At 40.2% G+C, this 19,469-nt stretch overlaps 1 protein-coding gene across 5 annotated transcripts in view; it reads right to left on the bottom strand.

Moving 5' to 3' along the window:
- Positions 1-19,469, bottom strand: part of DET1 (DET1 partner of COP1 E3 ubiquitin ligase) — a 60,886-nt gene that overhangs the window by 27,551 nt on the left and 13,866 nt on the right. For 4 of the 5 annotated variants that reach the window (XM_012788860.3, XM_012788861.3, XM_012788857.3 and 1 more), the window contains exons 4-5: positions 15,615-15,806; positions 10,986-11,645 (exon numbers count right to left, since the gene is read on the bottom strand). In XM_012788860.3, coding sequence (XP_012644314.1) covers positions 11,456-11,645; positions 15,615-15,806 — 382 coding nt within the window. In that variant the 3' untranslated portion in view covers positions 10,986-11,455. Of the gene's footprint in view, positions 1-10,985; positions 11,646-15,614; positions 15,807-19,469 lie in introns of those variants that run through there. The other variant, XR_012920079.1, reaches the window with a different exon arrangement.

The following is a 19,469-nucleotide window of genomic DNA, read 5'->3' as shown; positions in this document are numbered from 1 at the left end:
GCTAAGCCTCCTCCTGTTTCTGGGCAAAGGAAAGGCTCACGGGGGCAGGATGAAGTTGCCGAGCCCTGGGAGGCTGGTCAGAGAAAGAATCCTGGCCTCAGACTCCTCAGTTCAGTAGCCCACAGAGAGCCTAATACTGCCCCTGCTACAGGTGAATTCATTGGTTAAATACTTTTTTAAATATCTCATTATATTCTACTTCTGAGTATATATCCAAAATAATTGAAGGAAGGATCTCCAAGAGATATTTGCACATCCCTTGTTCATAGCAGCACTATTCATGATAGCCAAGAGGTGGAAGCAACCCAAGTGTCTATCATGGATGAATGGATAAACAAAATGTGGCATATAAACACAACGGAATATTATTTAGCCTTAAAAAGGAAGGACATTCTGACATAGGCTACAACATGGATGAAACTTGAAGACATTATGCTAAGTGAAATAAGCCAGTAAGCCAGTTGCAAAAGGACAAATACTGTATGATTTCACTTATATGAGGTGCCTAGAGTAGTTAAATTCATAAGGACAGAAAGTAGAACGGTGGCTGCCAGGGGCGGTAGGGAGGGAGAATGAGGAGTTGTTGTTTAATGGGTACAGAATTTCAGTTTTGCAAGATGAAAAAGTTCTAGAGATTGGTTGTACAACAACATAAATATACTTAACACTACTGAACTGTACACTATACTTAGAAATAGTTAAGATGGTAAATTTTGTAACTTCTTTTAAATACAATTAAATTTTTTAAAACTCATTTAAAAATTTTTTAAGAAATACATGTTCACAGTAAAAAAAAAAAATACAAAGATAAAGGGAATAAACTAAAACAAAAATGCCCACTTTCCCAAGGTAACCACTGTTAATACCTTCCATAGTCTTTCCAGTGTTCTGACTCTACAAGCATTTATGTATTTATATGCATGTGACTTCAAGTTTAGTAGTTATTTTTTTCTTCACACAAAAAATAGCACCACACCAAACATAAGTTCTTCCATTAATTTGCCTGAGAGCTTTCCAAATCAATACATACATGTGCCTTGCTGTGTCATCAAACTGCATTTTATGAATGTTTTGTAATTTTTTAGTCTGTTTTCTACAGATGTACATTTAATAGTTTTAACTTTTTCACAATTAAAAAGTTACAATGAACATATGTCTTGTTCACAAACACAAATGTTTTTGCCTTGACACATATTTAGAGTTAGAATTTACTGGGTTAAGCTTGTGTGCATTTATTAAGATACTGCTTTTTAGTCTTCAAGAAATCTTAATCAACTTACTCTCCCATCAACAATGGGTCAGAGCACCCACATCCTTTCCAATAGTGGGTCATCAAACATTTTTAACCTGGGCTAATCTGATGGATAAAAATAAGCAGTTTTCATATGGTTGTTGACCATGTGTATTTATTTCTTCTGTGAACTTGCTTTTTGCCCATTTTTTATTTTAGATTGTTCCTATTTTTATTATATATTTATAAAATGCTTTATACTAAGGAAATCAATCCTTTGGTAAAGATATTGTCATTTGACTTTGTTTTGGTATTTTTTGCCACGTGTAAGTTTTCATTTGTCTCAAGTATTCAATTTTATGGGTTTTTCCCCCTTTCTTAGAAGGGGCCTTTCTGACTGCAAAATTATCAACAGAAATCTAGAACACAGTAGCACCTTGGCCATTATAGGTCCATTTTCCATCATCTTTCTCTGACCTGGGCTCCTGCTGCTTGCCCCTCCCCAAAGCCTTTCACTGTGAGACAGGTCTCCTGAGGCGCTGCACACGCTCCCTGCAGAAATGTCCCGAATCTTGCTCTAGTTTTTCCGATTCTGCCTTTTTAGGAAATTCAACATTTTTCTAACACAACATTTCTCAACCTTCTAAAACTCATCCCCACATAGTAAAATCTCACATCCCTCCAAAATTTTGAGGGGATATGTCCCAATTATGAATCACTGTCTTCTGCAGAACCTCATCAGGCAAGATTTTTTTTCAAACTCTCTGAAATTTATAATATGAAAACTTATACATTTTTCATTGTTCCAATAAAAATGTACTACTATTTTTTCAAAGGAAATCCCTCTCAAGATTCTGCTATACCCACTAAATCAATCATACCCTAACCTACCCTGAGAGTTGAGAATCACTTTTCAGATAAAGTTTATTTTTAACTAGAATGACATTTTTAAAAAACAGGATAGACTTGAAGGGAAAACAATCCAGAGGTAATATATTTTGAGTAATACATCCCTCCTTAAGGACAGATTCTAAACCTCATAATCCCCAACAAAAACTTTTAAAGACTAGGGCAAAAAGAAAAAGTTTGAAATTACCTTTCATTTGCTTCTTTGTTCCTGTTCAGAATATTTCTTTTCTCTAGCTTTTCCTTTCTTTTAGTAGAAATACAGGCCTCTTGTCACAACTATTGGGGTAGGGGGGTGGCTAATGGAAATAATACACACACACACACACACACATATATATATATATATAGAGAGAGAGAGAGAGAGAGAATTAACCTAAAATTAAGAGACAGTCTCTTCTTCTAATCCTGGAAAGTTAATGACTACACTTAGAAGAGAAACAGTAGCTGGAGATCAGAAGCTCTTGGCTCAGGAAGCAGACAGAGCCAGGCCAGGAAGAGCTGCTCAAGATGCAGTGGAGTGGGGCCTGGGAGCCCTACTTTTGCTCATTAGTTAATGTGTGCTATTGCCACACAGCAACTGCAGCCAACTCTCTTGGGATGCTGCAAATGCTCCCTGTAGGAGGTGGAACTTCAGCATCACATTTACTGAAACATAACGTGGACAAGCAGTGGGCTTCCACAAAAAAACAGTCCAACATTCAGCTCCTTCTTGGTAAATTGACACTCAACAACTGGTTACCTGGTCCCTTACTGATGGTGGGACAGGGGAGCCAGAGAGAGGGCAAGGTGCCTTTTTCTTTCAAAGAGAGGGAGATAGGTATTCAGAGATGTTACAAGACTAGAAACTCAAAAGTTAGGGCTGTGATTTACACATTCTTATACTCCTAGTCCTTGGCACTTAGTAGGACCTCAATAAATGTTTAATTTAATACATTAATGAACAAATAAGCCAACTAAAACACTAGTGTTAAGGAAAAGAAAGAGAATGCATATGGGCTATATTATCAACTATAAAAGATACCTCTGTTGGGTCAACCCGCTACAAGGAAGGTGGCAGATAAAAAGGCACAAAAATATCAGAATTCCCTATTAATGTTTTTTAGAATCAGTAAAATGCCAGTTTAGATCTAAATAAATTCAGAGATCTACATGAATTCTAACATAGGCTGGATTAAAGTTTACTTGCTATTAACTAGTAGTGTCACTTGGAGCAATTTGCTTAATCTCTCTGAGGTCAGCTTCCTTATGTATAAAATAGGAATATTGCATTTTTCAAATCTAAGATGCCATATTACAAAAGACACTGTTATTTATGTGTTGGTTATATATTGATATATAATAAATTACCCCCCAAAACTCAGCAGCTCAAAATATTTATTATCTCACACAATTTCTAAGAGTCAAGAATCTGGAAGTGGCCTAGCTGGGTGGTTCTGGCTCAGGGTTTCTCAGGAGGTTGCAGTCATCTGTAGGCTTCACTGAAAGCTGGAGGATCAGATTCCAAGATGTCTCACTAACAGGGCTATTGGCAGGAAGCCTCAGTTCCTTGGTAAGTAGTTCTCTTCAGGTTGCCTAAATGTCCTCGTGACATGGCAGCTGGTTTCCCCCTTTCAGTAATTCAAGCGGGGAGGAGTGGGTGCAGAAGCCGGGCCTTGAAAGTTCTTTTATAACCGAGCCTTGAAAGTGACACATCATACTTCTGCTATATTTTATTGGCCACACACACCAACCATGATACAATGTGGGAGGGGACTATACAAGAGCATTTTACAGGAGGTGGGGTCACTGTGGGCCATCTTGAAGGCTGGCCACAATGTGTCACTAAGAAAAATTAAACCATGACAATGCTTTTTTATTACTTGCAATTATTTTTTACTACATTAGCCATACCTTTTGTCTTCTGATGCTTTGACATCTTGGGGCCATGCTGACCCTCCTGGACTGCTCCTCCCAGGGTTTGCTAATTCCTAGAGATAGCAAACAACTTACCTGGGAACAAATCTCTCATATACAAACCAACCAATCTAGAGCCCATGCTCCCCAAGTACCTCTTTAATAGGGCTCTCACACCCTGCCCTAATCACTTCAAGGCCAGATACCAGACAACTAGGGACAGCCCCTATACCCCAATGCCCACCAAAATTATTTAAATCATCCAATCCCTAACCAGTTTACCCTGCCTCACCCACTCCTTTCTGCAGAAACCACAATAAAACCTCATGCCCACATTTTCCCCTGGCTCCCTCTGCCTCCTGACCCACCCAGGCACTTTCCCATGGCCCTGTGTGGCATGTTGTGCCTCCCATTTCTAGGGACCCATGAGTGCAACATGCTTCCTCCTTCATGACAGTCATTTCCTGTGTGTATGTTACCATAACCTGATTAAGACAAATCCTAGTAAACTTAAAACATACTTATTTCAAGAGCACTTTAGGTCTTTTTCAGATTTGGGGGCATGCTGAAGAATACCCAGTTTCATCAGCATTTTCTATTTGACTTAAACTCTAGTTTCATTTTTTTCTATATTGAATCACATGTCCCTGGAAGTTAATCAGCTCCTGTTTAACGTCAACAGGAAGATTCTAACAAATTGATTCACACCTTAATGATTAGTCCTGTGCTTTTCATGAGTTGGTGACACTAGGCCTCTCACTGCATTAAAACTTATTCCATTTATTACAAAGGATGGGACAGTTTCTCCTTCATTCAGTTGCCTTGTTGGGTGTTTGGTAGGAATCCTCTTGCATGAATCTTAGCATGACAGTAAAATTTCATTTACTAGTAGATATCTTTCTTTCTTTCTTAGTTCCAAAAAACACTTGCTGTTCTGTAAAAAAATATGGCCTCATGTTCATTCCTCTAATGGCAAATCTGTGCTTCACTATTACCAAAATTAACCCCACTGCTCTGCTTCTGTGCCTTTCTGAATACAAAACCACCTTTCGTTATAATACCAAATCATAGTATTATCTTTTTGAAGACAACTTAAAAAGCACTTACACTGAACACATGTGGTATCAACAACGCACATTACTCAATAGAAATGATGACAATGGGAAGAGCATGCCCAATTTTCACATGCACAGGTGATGACAGCAATAATGTCACAACTGCTGCCTGGCTGACAATGATAAGACATGAATTTTAAAATATACTCCAATTTCAAAAAATGCATTTCAGAATCCATAAAATGCAGTAAAGTCCTTCCCATATAAGGTGCTTAGCATAGCATCTGGCTACAAAGTGGGTTAAGGATGTCTTGCTCTTCTCAGACCCAGGTAGGTTGGGGACAGGGTATGGCAGCAGAATGGCACCACCTCAGATGCCACAGTCTCCTGTGGGTGGCCAGGGGTTGGGCCTGGAGAAGGGGTAAGCTTATATCACTTAGTCACCAGGGAATGAAGAGGTACAACCAGGACTGGGAGCAGACTCGATGACACACTAAAGAGGCAGGAGAACCTCCCACACAGGCTAAGAGATCTACAAAGAACGGAGTTAGCATTTATTGAGTACTTATTGTATTAAGAGCTTTAATTAATACTCATTTAGTGTTCATATCATCCCTACAAAGAATTACCCCATTTTACAAAGGAGAAACTGAGACTCCCTAAAATTCTTTTTATCAAGCCCAGGGTTAAATAGTTAGTAGATAACAGGGTTTATATCAGGCCTCACATGCAGGCCTGAGCTCTTCCTATAGTTCTATCAGGACACGAATCTGAGTCCTACTAAGCATCTCTCTGCCTCCTACAATGGTAATCAAACGTTTAATGGAGAGTCTTCAGAATTTTTTTTTTAAACAACAGAGGGTTATAGCTATAAAGGGTATATTCTGAATAGATTAATATTGTGAACAAAATTGCCCCCTGGAACATCAAAACCACTTAATATGCTCAATTGCTTTCAAAGCACACATTGCAGAGAACTGTTATGCTGATTACCAATAATTATAATCTACTCATTAAGGAAAGTCCCCAAGGGCTTCTACAAAGGAACACTTCATGACTGAGTTTAAGTTACTCTGTGTACTTATAAATAATGAAGCTACCGTTCTTTTAAAAATTATCTAATTTAGGCTTTTCACTCATTGATACTGTGTTCCTCCACAAGGGCTCCAAATGAAAGAGGTTTTGCTATATTTAAATGGGAACTTTCTCTCAGAGGTCCAGAGCAGCTTGAATTGATCGTTGATCTGCCAGCTCCCTGCCAAGTAGGGATGAGATCTTCAGAAGGTCAACTTCATCCTAAGGCGGATTCTTTTTGAGTATGGTCATAGGGTGTTGGATAATAGAAATGTGGGCCACATGTTTCCTCACTGACATTCTCAAAAGAGAAATGTTCCCCAGAAATCTTTATGTCATTGTACCACTGACCTGAATTAAGACACATGACATTCCTAAACTGACCCCTTATGCAGACCGGTTTTGGATCCTGTTCTAGTCACTAGCAAAGAGTACGGGACTACTGTGACTGGCTTAGACACTGCTCAGGGCATATCCCTAGAGCGAAGTCAGATGTGTGGGGGTGGGGAGTATGGAGGGGGAATGCAAAAAGGAGAAATCAAGAATAATTCCTAAGTTTTTGGCTAAAATAAATGGGTAGATATTGAAACTATATCTTGAAGGGGAAAATCTTGAAGGGGAAATATGTTGGAGGTGGGGGTAAGAATCAGAGTGTTGTTTTCGACATGCTAGTTTTAAAATACCTATTAGATATCTGAATAAAGATGTCACATAAGTCATGAGATATATAAATGTGGAGCTCAAGAAAGGGGTCAGACTGGAGTTGTAACTTTGAGAGGCATGAACATATAGCTAGAACTTAAAACTACAGGAATGGACGAAATCAACTAAAGAAAGACTATATAGAGAAAAGAGGTGAGGCTCCGAGACTGCATGCCAGGGTACTCCGCCAGCTAGAGGTGGAGCAGAGGAAAAGCCACCAAAGGGGACCAAGAAGCAACAACCAGTAAGGCAGGAAGAAAACCAGAAGCACATACTGTCTCAGAAAGCAAGAGAACCAACTGCTTCTTGCTACAGAGATAAATCAACTATGTCCAAAAACATTGGGTATTAAAAGAGGGACAAGAAGTGACCACTGTGTTGGCAACATGAAATCATTGGTTGACCTAAACAACTACAGTTTCAGGAGTGGTAGAGGGAGAATCTTCTCTAAAGTGGGTTGTGGAAAAGTAGGCCGTAGGAAAGTAAAACCATTTAATTTAGACAACTCTTTGGAGAAGTTTTTCTGTGAAGGGTAGTAGAGAAATGGGCAGTAAGTAAAGGAGAACAAGGGGTCAAAGCAGGATTTTTAAAGACAGAATATCCTTGAGTACATCTATGTGTTGACAGTAATGGCCTATCAAGAGAAAGATGATACAGGAGAAAGAAAATAATTGTGGAAACAAAGACCAAGGTCTTTCGAGCAGTCAAAAGGAGATGGGATTCAGTGGACAGGTAGAGAGGCTGGTCTTCTTTTAGAGAAACAGGGATATTTCATTCACTAAAATAGGAAGAAAGCCAGAGAACGAGCACAGATCCAAGTCACATGGTTGACATGGTAAAGGAAAAATGAGGAAATTCTCATCTGATTGTTTCCATTTCTACCACAAAGGAGGTGGCAAGACGACCAGCTGAGAAATTGGAGGAGGGGTTTTGAAGAGAGAGGTGAATGTGTAAAACAGCAATTTCAAGGAGTCAGAAAGTAAACAGATAAGGGAAGTACATGAGGATTCCTAAGCAGTCTTGGGTGCATATTTTAGGCTTATTGTCATAAATTTAAGGACAGGATTCTTCTGCAGTTATTTTCAGCTATTCAGACATAGATGCGCACAGAGTTGAGGTTTTCCTAAGTTACCATGAAGGAGGCGGAGCAGCAAGAAGGTTAAGGGTAATTGCAAGGGAGTAATTATAAGTGTTAGAACATTCAACCTGGGCTGAATAAGGTAAGAAGAGGGCCGGGCGCGGTGGCTCACCCCTGTAATCCTAGCACTCTGGGAGGCCGAGGCAGGCGGATTGCTCAAGGTCAGGAGTTTGAAACTAGCCTGAGCAAGAGCGAGATCCCATTTCTACTATAAATAGAAAGAAATTAATTGGCCAACTAATATATATAGAAAAAAATTAGCCAGGCATGGTGGCGCAAGCCTGTAGTCCCAGCTACTTGGGAGGCTGAGGCAGGAGGACTGCTTGAGCCCAGGAGTTTGAGGTTGCTGTGAGCTAGGCTGACGCCACGGCATTCACTCTAGCCTGGGCAGCAAAGTGAGAGTTCTGTCTCAAAAAAAAAAAAAACCAAAAAAAAAAGGAAAGAAGAGAAGACCTGAGGGGAGGTGACAGCTAGTGAAGATGCTAGTGTCCCAACGATGGCCAGCTGTCCACCAAAATCCATTATTGCTTCTTCTGAATACAAGAGTACTTGGCACACAGCTGGCCACATGTACTGCACTTCCCAGGCTCCCTTGCTTGGTGTGTGGCTATACGGTGCAGACCCCTTCAATGGAATGTGAGTGGACGTGATGTGTGCTACTCATAGATAGGGGCCTTACTATCAGGTGGAGCCTCCTCCACACTCTTTCATCCTCTCTCCAGCTCAATCCAGGACACTGCCATAGGGAACAACAGAGAAACAAGAGGGAAGACACTTGGTTCCTTGATTGGGTCCTTGAATGGCTGTGTGTGGCAGCACCACTCACTGACTTTGAACATCTGCCTTGTGCTGCAACCTGAGAGAGAGAAAAAAACAACCCCCTCTCCTATTTGAGCCATTGTGTTATGGGGTGTTTTGGTTACAGCAGTTTACCCTTATCCTAACTAATCCAGGTTGGGTCAGGGACTGGAGGCTTCAGTGAGTCTAAGGTCCTCTGTAATACGGATAGTACAGCAAGTAAGGAGAAGGCTGCAAGGAAGTGGTCAGAGTAGGGTATATGACATTGAGACTTCAGAGGTGAGCAGTCAGAGGTAAGGAAAAGATCTAGGATAGGATCAAGTGAATGTGTGACTAAGGTGGAGGGAAGTACAAATTAAGTCTTAGAAAAGCTAGGAGATGGCCCCATGATTACACAGTGAATGAGCAGAAAGGCCGGGATTCACAGTGAAGCCCAAGTAACTTCATACTCCATGCTCTTTCCCCTCTGCCAAGTCCTCAGGGACAATCAAGCAACCTGGTTCAAAGAAAAACTGTACGTAAAGTGTTTCTACAAGGAAAGGTTAGTTCAGCCCCATGAACATGACAAGACTTCTCCTGGGATAATGAGTAGTACATTACAAGAACACAATTATAGATGGTCCCCAACTTGACGATGGTTCAACTTACAATTTTTTCACGTTATGATGATGCAAAAGCGATACACATTCAGTATACTCATGATGGGGTTATATCTGGATAAAACCATCATCAGATACTCTCAACTTATGATGGGTTAATCCAGACATAACCCCATCAGCATCTGCATTGTTAATACATGATTAGAATCACCAAGCTTTGGGACCCTATATTTGTCATGATCTACAAAGTAGTTCATCCATCCAGAGGCCCAGTGACAGTGTTCAAGCCATTCTCCTTTGATGACCACCAGTGACTCACATCTGGCCTCCCTCTCTCTATCCCCTCCAAGCCATTTTCCAGACAGCTGAAAGTTACCTTTGGGAGCTCCATATTATGCCTCCACTACATAAAACCCTAGCACCGTGCATAAGAACTCTCTTTCTGATATCCCCTCAGTCTACTGCTTGGCCACCTCCACTCCAGCTTATGCTATAGCCATGTCGGCTTATTTACCATTTCACAACATGACAGCTCTTTTCATGCTTCTGTGCCTTCACACGTCTGGGCCTCTCCCAGAAATGTCCTCAACGTGGGACACATGACACACTCCCATTTACCCAATGCCAGTGTTCCTTCCTTCCCCAGGATACTCGTCCTTCTCCATCTCTTCTTCATCTCCCTCCACTGTCCCCAAAGAGACACTATTAGAGCTTTTACTATGTTGCAGTATGATGATTTCTTTGTCTCTTTTTCTCCTCACTCTAAGCATCTTGACCCAGTGCCTACCCTGACTCACATAAGTGCTCAAAGCCTGTGTTGAAAGCTGAATGAGACTGAATTTCGCTGTTCAATTTTGAAAATGCTGAAATTAGCTGAATAGTTTTTGGTGGGGCTCAGCATCTCACATCACATTTCTTATATTCCTTAAGGAAGTCAGCCTGGATGGCGGAGGGAATACAGGATCCAGCTGTCTGCATCCATGGCTCCTTTCACAGCCTGCTCAGGAACTCAACATTTCAAAGCTACCTCCAAAGTCAGATGTTACTAAACAAGCCTACTATATTTCTGGTGGATACATTATGCAGATGAAACATAAACAGTCTGGCAAGAGTTGAGAATGTGACAGAAGGATATGGCTGGGGCCGGCAGGTGTTTGTGGGATGGCTGTGATGGCTTGGCCGTCCAGGAACAGTCTAGTCTCTGTAGGGACACCTGCAGCTTGCCAGCTCCCACTACCCAAATTACAGTACGTGCTACACAGTGTTTGTTTCTGCTATGGCCATCAAGAACTGCTCGCTCCTCCACCTGCATGACACAGATGGTACAGATGGGAGCATGCTTCCACATGAGGATGTGCAATTATGCCCAGTTCCTCCAGCTGTGACAATTACCAGGAGAAAACCCTAGGGAAGGAAACAATCCTGGCAGACAACTGTCTTCCCTGCCAGCACTCACCACTTAGTTCTCCCAGAAGCAGCTGCTGTATCCATGACCTCTCATCTCTTTCACTGTCCTTCCTGGAACCCAAATACTTGCAAAGCATTGGGTGTGATATGAACATCAGGCAATCATCAAACGGGATATATTTAAGTAAGAAAATACCAAGGCTTTATTTTTTTCTTATAAAGATAGCCCTGCTTATTGGCTAAGTGGAAAAGATGCATATAGTTCGCATGAGTAAACAAGATTTACCTGCTTCAGGCTGCAAATCATAATGCCAAGGAAGTGACATGAAGGGGGTAAAGGTATAATGATTTCATCTTCACAGCAATAAAATGCAAAGTAAAGCAAAAATGAAATGGGCTTAATTAATGCTTGGCATTCCCACAAGGAAAAGGCAAAAGGACTTAGACTTGATCAGTAGTAGTATTGTATACAATAAAAAAATTCCAGTAGGTTGAGCCAAGCTTGCTCCTTTCTCTGGCTCTTCCCCATCTGAGGTATACCAGGCTGGAACCAACAAAGCTGGCAGTCAGAAGCTTTTGCTTCAGAGTCCACTGAGATAAGAAGGGGGCAAAGTCTTGGAAGACCAGATAACCCAGCTTTGTGAGGCACCTATGTGCAGCAGTGTCGCATATGAAAGTTGACAACATACTCAGCATTAGTCCTCTGCACGGAAATAGCAAAAGGCTCAAAAGGGTGAAAGGTGAAGGCAACAAGGCGTCGGACTGTGTGGTTGATGGGGCGGCCCAGTAAACCTGCCTGGATCTCAAACTTGAGCAGGCCAGAGTCCCGGGCATAGAACCTAAACAGAACAAGGAAAGAGAGAGGGAAAGAAAGAGAAAAAGAGAGAGAGAGAGAGAGAGAGTATTGATATTCACAACCAAATTGAAATCCAGATAACAAGGGAATGTTGCAACTCATTATTTCACCTTATTAACGAAATCGCTTACATCAACCCCAGGTTTTCAGAACTATTATATAAAATCACCTTGGTCTGCTCACCTCATTTTAGGGGCAGAATGATAATGAATTTTGTGATGTTGTATTGAGTCATTGGTCATCTCTTACCTAAGATGATCCTTAGTACAGCCTTAATTACACTCCCTCCCATTTCCAGAAGTTCCTGCCTCAAGGTTGTCCAGGCTAGGGCTAGAAATAAAATGTAAGCCACATGTGTAATTTTAAATTTTTAGGTAGCCACATTAAAAAAAGTAGAAAGGTAAAATTAATTTTAATATTTTACTTACTCTAATATAGCCAAAATGGTCATTTCAACTTATAATCAATATAAAAATATTAGTGAGAGATTTGATATTTCACATTTTCTTTTTTCTTTTTTTTTCACTAAATCTTTGAAATCTGGTGTGTATTTGACATTTGAGCACATCTCAATTTGGCCTAGCCACATTTCAAGTGCTCTATAGCCACATGTGGCTAGTGACTACCACACAGGACAGTGTGGACTCAGGTCTATCTTTGAGTTTTTCATTTTTAAAAATAAATTCTTTTGGAAGAGACTTCTTTTTCACACAAATGCTAAGTGGTTTTTAATTTTTCACCTAATACAGTGAGACTAAAGATGCATCCATCTTCTCAGTACTTAAAATATCTTTTCTCATAAGCAAAATAAATGCCCTGTGATTTGGGAAACTAAAGATAATTAGCAGGATAGGGGCGGAATTGGGAGCAAGTCCTAGAAAATAAAAAACCCTGAATTATAGAGCTCTATGATTTCCCTTTGGAAAGCAAATAAATAAGCAGACCTAAAGATATTTATACCCTTTGACTTGATCACATTCACAAGAATTTAAAACCTCAGAATTTAATTTAAATGAAATAATTGGTGACATGAATAAAGACGGCAACTATGGCATTCATTCTAATGTAAAATGCAGAAAGAGAATAAATGCTCAGTGACAGAGGAATGGTTAAATAAATTATGACACATCTACTTGATGGAATAACATGCCATCATTAGTACTGTAATTGTGAGGACTATGTAACAAGATGGAAAAACGTTTATAAAATAAATGGTGGTCTAGAAAATATGATGTTCACCACAATTACAACTGTGTAAACCAGGCATCCCAAACGGCCTGCGGCACAGGTGGCCCGCCAAGTGTTTTTGCTGCCTCTGCCTGTCCTGCTTAGCAGCCTACTGTCCTGGGCCCACAATGCACATGTGTGGAATGTGCACCGCCCTCTCCAATGGCCCTCCAACCACCTGAGGGACAGTAAACTGGCCCCCTGTTTAAAAGGTTTGAGGACCCCTGGTGTAAACATAAACATGTTTGACAAATGAAGTAGACTAGAATATACCATAGAGGTGTAAGAGCATACTCTCTTCAAATGCCTTTAATATCTTTACCATTTTTCATTTTAAATTAAAAATATAAATAAGAATTACAAGAAAAATAAGGGGCAAGGGCATTTCCAAGTTTGTTTTACATTCATCTTTTCAAATTAGAAAGGTAGGGAAGTTAGAAAGGAGAGGAATGTGTGCTACTTGACTCATATCAAATGAGGCCTATCACATGCTTTTATGTGTTAAAAAAATGCATTAATCTTCCCCACACACTCCCCAACACACACCAAGCTTATAATTTAAAGTGAGTAGTTTGAGCCTCTAAAACTAACAACCAGTTTACAGGAAATTTGGGGGAATGAATGAGAAGTATGGTAAATACTACCCGAGGGATACAGTGAGCAAAATCTAGAATGTGGAGAACACTAGAAGACAAACAACCTGGTTTCTTCAAAAGTTTCACTGCAAGGAAAATAAAAGAGGGAAATAGAACCTATAGAATAAAAAAAGGCTTAAGGGAGTAGTGACCAAGTGTAATGCATGAACTTTGTTTAGATCTGATTGAGTCAAACAAATTACCTGTAAAAAGAATATTTACAAAACAACAGGGGAATGTGAAAACTGACTAGATATTTGCTGGCCTTAAAATTTTTTGTTAATTTTCTTAAGATGTGATAATGGTATTAAGGTTTTGTTGTTGTTTTTTTAAGTCCTTATCTTTTAGAAATTCATACAGGGCTGGGCGTGGTGGCTCCCGCTTATAATACCAGCACTCTGGAAGGCCCAAGGCAGGAGGATGGCTTGAGCTCAGGAGTTTGAGACCAGCCTGAGCAAGAGCATAACCCCTTCTCTACTAAAACTAGAAAAATTAGCCAGGTGTGGTGGTACGTGTCTGTAGTCCCAGCTACTTGGGAGGCTGAAGCAGGAGAATTACTTGACCCCAGGAGTTTGAGATTGCTGTGAGCTATGATGACGACACTGCACTCTAATTGGGGCAACAGAGCAAGACTCTGTCTCGAAAAAAATTTTTTAATTTAAATTAAAAAAAGAAATTCATACAGAAATACTTACGGGTAAAATGCTAGAATAACTGGGATTTCTTTCAAAATAATCTGGCCAGTGGTAGGGAGGGAGGGAGCAGTGGTGGTGGTGGACATAGATGAATAAAGACTGGCCATGAACTGATAACCGTTGAAGTGGGTGATATGTACATGGAGGTTCATTATACTCTTCTACTTTTTGTATATATTTAAAATTTTCAGGCCAGGTATAATGGCTCGTGCCTATAATCCCAGCACTTCGGGAAGCTGAGGTAGGAAGATCACTTGAGCCTAGGAGTTGGAGGCTGCAGTGAGCTATGATCATACCACCAAACTCCAGCCTGGCAACAGAGTGAGATCCTGCCTCAAAAAACAAAAAACCTTTACACAATAAAAAAACACTTTAATTGGTTTTTGGAATTTACAACTTCCCAAAGGAAATTTAAGGAATGGTGATTAATTATACAGCATATGTAACATAGACCCATTTAATATACAATGAAGCTGGATGATGAAATACATCTCTTATAAAGACCTAGCTCCCACTGTTTCTAAGTGAAAAAGATCTTCTAAGCTGCAGCTTAGAGCTCCAGGAACACAAATCCCTTGAGTCAATCCCACTACTGACAGTGGTGCTGGTTCCTCTCCCTAGTACCTATTACAGCACACAGAACAGTACAGGCTCCAGATGTGGAGAGACAGATGGCTCTGTCAACTAGATTTCTGTGAGGGAGGGATTGCTTATAAGAGGTTAGTTTCAAGGTTCCAGCAATAACACAGTAGACTACATTACCAAATTCCTGCAAGTGAGGGAGCATGCATTTCCCCTAAACCTGCCTGTTCACTAAATTGTCTCTGCTATCTTTTTTACTAGGTAACATGGGAGGATAAAATAATTTGTGGGTTTTTGTTTTTGTTTTTTTAAGAGACCAGTCTCACTCTGTCTCCCAGCTGTAGTGCAGTGGCACAATCATACCTCACTGCAGCCTCGAACTCCTCAGCTGAAGCGATCCTCCCCACTGCGCCTCCCAAGTAAGTAGCTGGGATTACAGGCTTGAGCCACCACAGTGGGCTCAATTTATGTTAGATATTCATAATAATAAAGCCTCAACTACAAATATTATGGAATGGTATTAGATTATTAAATGGAATAGTACAGTTTCCTTCTCTGGATACCTTTAAAAGGGGACAACACTTATCTGAATTAGATGTTCTGATGAGAAGCAAAGAGTAGGAGTAGTTAATTTATAAGACTAGTACCTAAATGATCAAAGCACTCACCACATTACAGAAATAGCCTGCCCTTTCAGTCTAACCATTGAGTACAAATAGAAAGTCACAAGGAAATGATACCCAGGAAGAACAGAGAGAAAGCAGGCCATCTTTAGCCCTTAAGCAGTCTATATCTGTAGCAGTGACATTGTACCTGATAGGGTGATCTCCACAAGTCTTGGGCCGCTCCATGACGGACACCCACTTGTCATCATAGCTGAAGAGAGACAAATCCAGGTAGGGGCTACCGCTGTAAGACTGAGCACTGATTGGGAGCTGACCCAGCAGCCGGCGTACTGCCTCTGTATGCCCTCCATACTTAGCATTTATAATAGTGTCTTTGAACCTAAAACAAAAGACCAATGAGGAAGGCTTTGTTAGTGGGTACGCAAAGCTGTCTTGGATTTTAAATTAACTAACATATGTCTAAAAACAACTCATTTTCTAAATAAAAATTCAAATCTAGATATTGAATGAAAGCAGAATTCTCTCGCACATCACAAGTCTAGCTAGCTACAAATAATCTTTAAAAGCAGAATTAGAAATGGGGAACATGAATTATAAGTTAGAAAAGACTCTACAAACAAGTTTAAAATGACTATAACTAGTGTATAACAACAATTATTTCTGCTCATTTGTGATAACAGCTCAACTAGGGGAAAAAGTTCAAGAACTTACTTTCCCCAAATAATAACTTCAGACTGAATTAGTTATGAAGAGCAAAGAATCCTGAACAGAAATAGGCTCTCTCTGATTCTTCTTGAGAAGCTAACTTCCACCAAATATTTTGATAAATTACTCATTTTTAGTTTGTTTAAATAAAGTTTGGGAACTAGCTTCCATACTCCTGCAGAAACACCAGTATCTAGAGGAATACTCACACAGAGTCACATATATGACTTATCTTTGAAAATAATAACAGAGCAGTTATTTCTGATAACTGTAACAAATACTAAATTTAGTACTCTTTGACCAAGTATTTCTATTCTTCTGGAAATTTACCCTAAGGAAACATTCCTACATGCAGAAAAATCTCTGTGCACATTCAATACAGCATTGTTTATGACAATGAAACATTGAAGGAAAAGTTTAAAACCTAATGGAAAACTAGAATTTTCAAAGATTATATGGTAATAGGAGAAATTTTTATCATAATGGTAAGTAAAAGAAGTAGACTACAATACTGCCTATATATTATAGTATGGTTAAAAACAAAGGAAAAAATTACACAAAAAAGACGACTAGCAGAGATACATCAAAATGTTAATGGTTGCTTGTATAATGACATTTTGGATTTTTTCTTTTTCACTTTTTTAGAAAGAATGTCAACTATTAGTAAGTACTTTTAAAAATCTCTGAATCAAATCATATCAGATGGTTTAACAATTAAGGGGAAATAAATAAAATTTTTTTAGATCGGGGGGAAAATATAACATCTCATCCCTGAAACCAATGAAATAAAAAACCTGAATGTTCTTAACAGTCATGAGACCAGAAAGATTGATTAGTTGGGACTGATTTTTATTTTCACTGTTAACCAGTGGTACTGAATGGACATGAACACTGCTCAGCTCCCCCAGAAGGAAACCTAGCTATCAATGCTGCTTTTCCATTACTCCTCTTGACAGTTTTCACAGCCTTAGTGTAAATCATAAAATTAAACTTTGGGCCAAAAAGACCTTATTTTCTCCCTTTCATTTGAGCTGGAATCAAAGATCCTTTCATTGGACTCTTTGGTTTTCAGCAAAGATCTTGCACCACCTCGTAATCCACAACCCTGCCTGGCTCACTGGCTTTCCCGCATAAAACAGTAGAGGCTAGCCCACAGCTTTGGGATGATCACAAATCAAAGTATGTGTGACCATCTACAGGCTGGAGCAGTGCCTCTTCCTCTGCAGCACCCACCACCTCCACTCTCCATACTCCCCAGTGATGAAAAGATGAAGCAGTCCCTCCCTCTGACATCTTCACCACTTTAGCTCCTAGCTTAGTATCACTCTATCCAACTTTGCTTCTCTTAATTCTTGCTGGTTTCAAAATTCTCATGACGATCCTAACACCATGGCCTCCTAGTTCTCGAACTTCTCTCAACTGACTCCATGGCCACACCCTCAACCTCGCCATTACCATGCCTGCAACACCTCTGTATCTCAGAGCAGACCAATGCATTCTCCAGCCATCTTCTCTCCCATCTTCCCTGCTCACTCCCTCTAATCATCTCAACCCTTCAGCCCCCATGGGACCTACAGTTCACTGATTCTACCAACTTTTTGCCATCCACACCTTTATCAAATCCTCTCTTCCTTCCTTAGCCAGCTTTTGTTCCTACAGTCAGTCATGAAAATTGCTCCATTGTATTGATCTTCAACAACCCTGAACTCTCTTCTTTTGTGGTACTTACTTGAAAAACTATAAGTCTAGTTAAGCTTAACTCTCCTATTCCATGCCTGTATCCATTTGGTTTTCTCCAAGGCTGGAGAAAAACCATACAACAATGCTCACTTTAAATTTATAACCATGAACTTCATGTGGGCCCTAATGTTGTAGGGTGATCATGCTACATTTCCATAGACCTGCCAGACTCCCACTCTCTTCCATGGCTATTTCATGCCCCTACTCCATGCTCACTCTCAGCTAATGGCACTGCTTGCTTTGTTACTGAAAAATAGAAGCAAGGAGAAGAGAATGTTTTAAAGCTCCCATCAGCACACCTGTCCAACATCTGAACCTACATAACTATCTGTGCTCCTGTGTAAGGCCAAGCCCTCCACCTGTGCAATGGATCCCATCCCCCCTCATATACATAGCAGTTCTTCCCCTACTTTTCTAAACTGCTTCCCTCTTCTCTACCAGATCAGTACCATCTGCATTCAAACATACCATTTTTCTTCCCATTTAAAAAATAACAGAAATAAAAATTTAAAACCACTTGCCCCTCCAGCTAATGCACCACTTTTCAGCTCCCCTTTACAACAAAACTCCACAAAAACACTTTTTCATACTATCCAACTTTTCTCCTCCCATTCTTTTGTAAACCTACCCCAAACATGCTTTCACCTCCACTGTCTCACTGAATCTACTCTTGTCAAGTCACCAATGATCTCCATGTTGCTAACTCTAATAGTTAATTATCAGTTCTCATCTTACTTGACCTGTCAGGAAGCTCTGGCACAGATAACACTCCCTACTCTTTAAGAAAGTACTAGATGTCTCTGCTCATACAACTTCTGATCTTCTCTCCTGAACCTGTACCACTCACAGGTTCACTGTCACCGTTTAATGGTGACTCTCTCTTGCAAGTTCATCAAGCCATAAATGTTAGAATCATCTTTGACTTTGTTCTTTCACAGCCCATATTCCCATCCTCCCTAACTTGTGGGCTTTACCTTCAAAATACATTGAGAATACAATTACTTACTACCCCCAATCCACTTTGCTCTCCAAGTCACCATTGTTAATCAACAAATAATTACAGGCGACCTGGTATGTGCCAGGCACTCTTCTAGGTGTTTAGGATACATCAGTTAAAAAGAAAAAAAAAAGAACCTAAATCCTAGTGGCAGGAAACAGAACGCCATAGTTTTATTTATTGGATCACTACAACAGTCTCTTAACTGGTGTCTCTGCTTCCACTCTACCCCTTATAGCTTACGCTTAACACAGCAGCCAGATTCTGTTGAAACATAAGTGAGACTACACCATTCGTCTGTTCAAACACTACACAATCTATCTCATCTACAGGTAAAACCAAAGCTGTAGAATGGCCCTATGCATCTGGCCCCCCAGGTCTGGTCTCTGACTCTATGTCCAACTACTCTGTCCCTTACTCATGCCAATCCATCTACCCTGTCCTTCTTGGTGTCCCTGAAATGCATCAGACCCACCTCAGGGCCTCCAGATTTGCTGTTCCTTTTGCTCAGTATATTCTTCCTCCCATTACCCACATGACTTGCTCCCTGACCTCCTTCAAAAGCTTTGCTCAAATATTGTCTTGCCAGTGAGACCTATG

Source organism: Microcebus murinus, chromosome 7, assembly GCF_040939455.1.
Source record: "Microcebus murinus isolate Inina chromosome 7, M.murinus_Inina_mat1.0, whole genome shotgun sequence".
Classification (NCBI taxonomy): domain Eukaryota; kingdom Metazoa; phylum Chordata; class Mammalia; order Primates; family Cheirogaleidae; genus Microcebus; species Microcebus murinus.
This window is presented reverse-complemented; position numbering and strand designations above follow the sequence as displayed.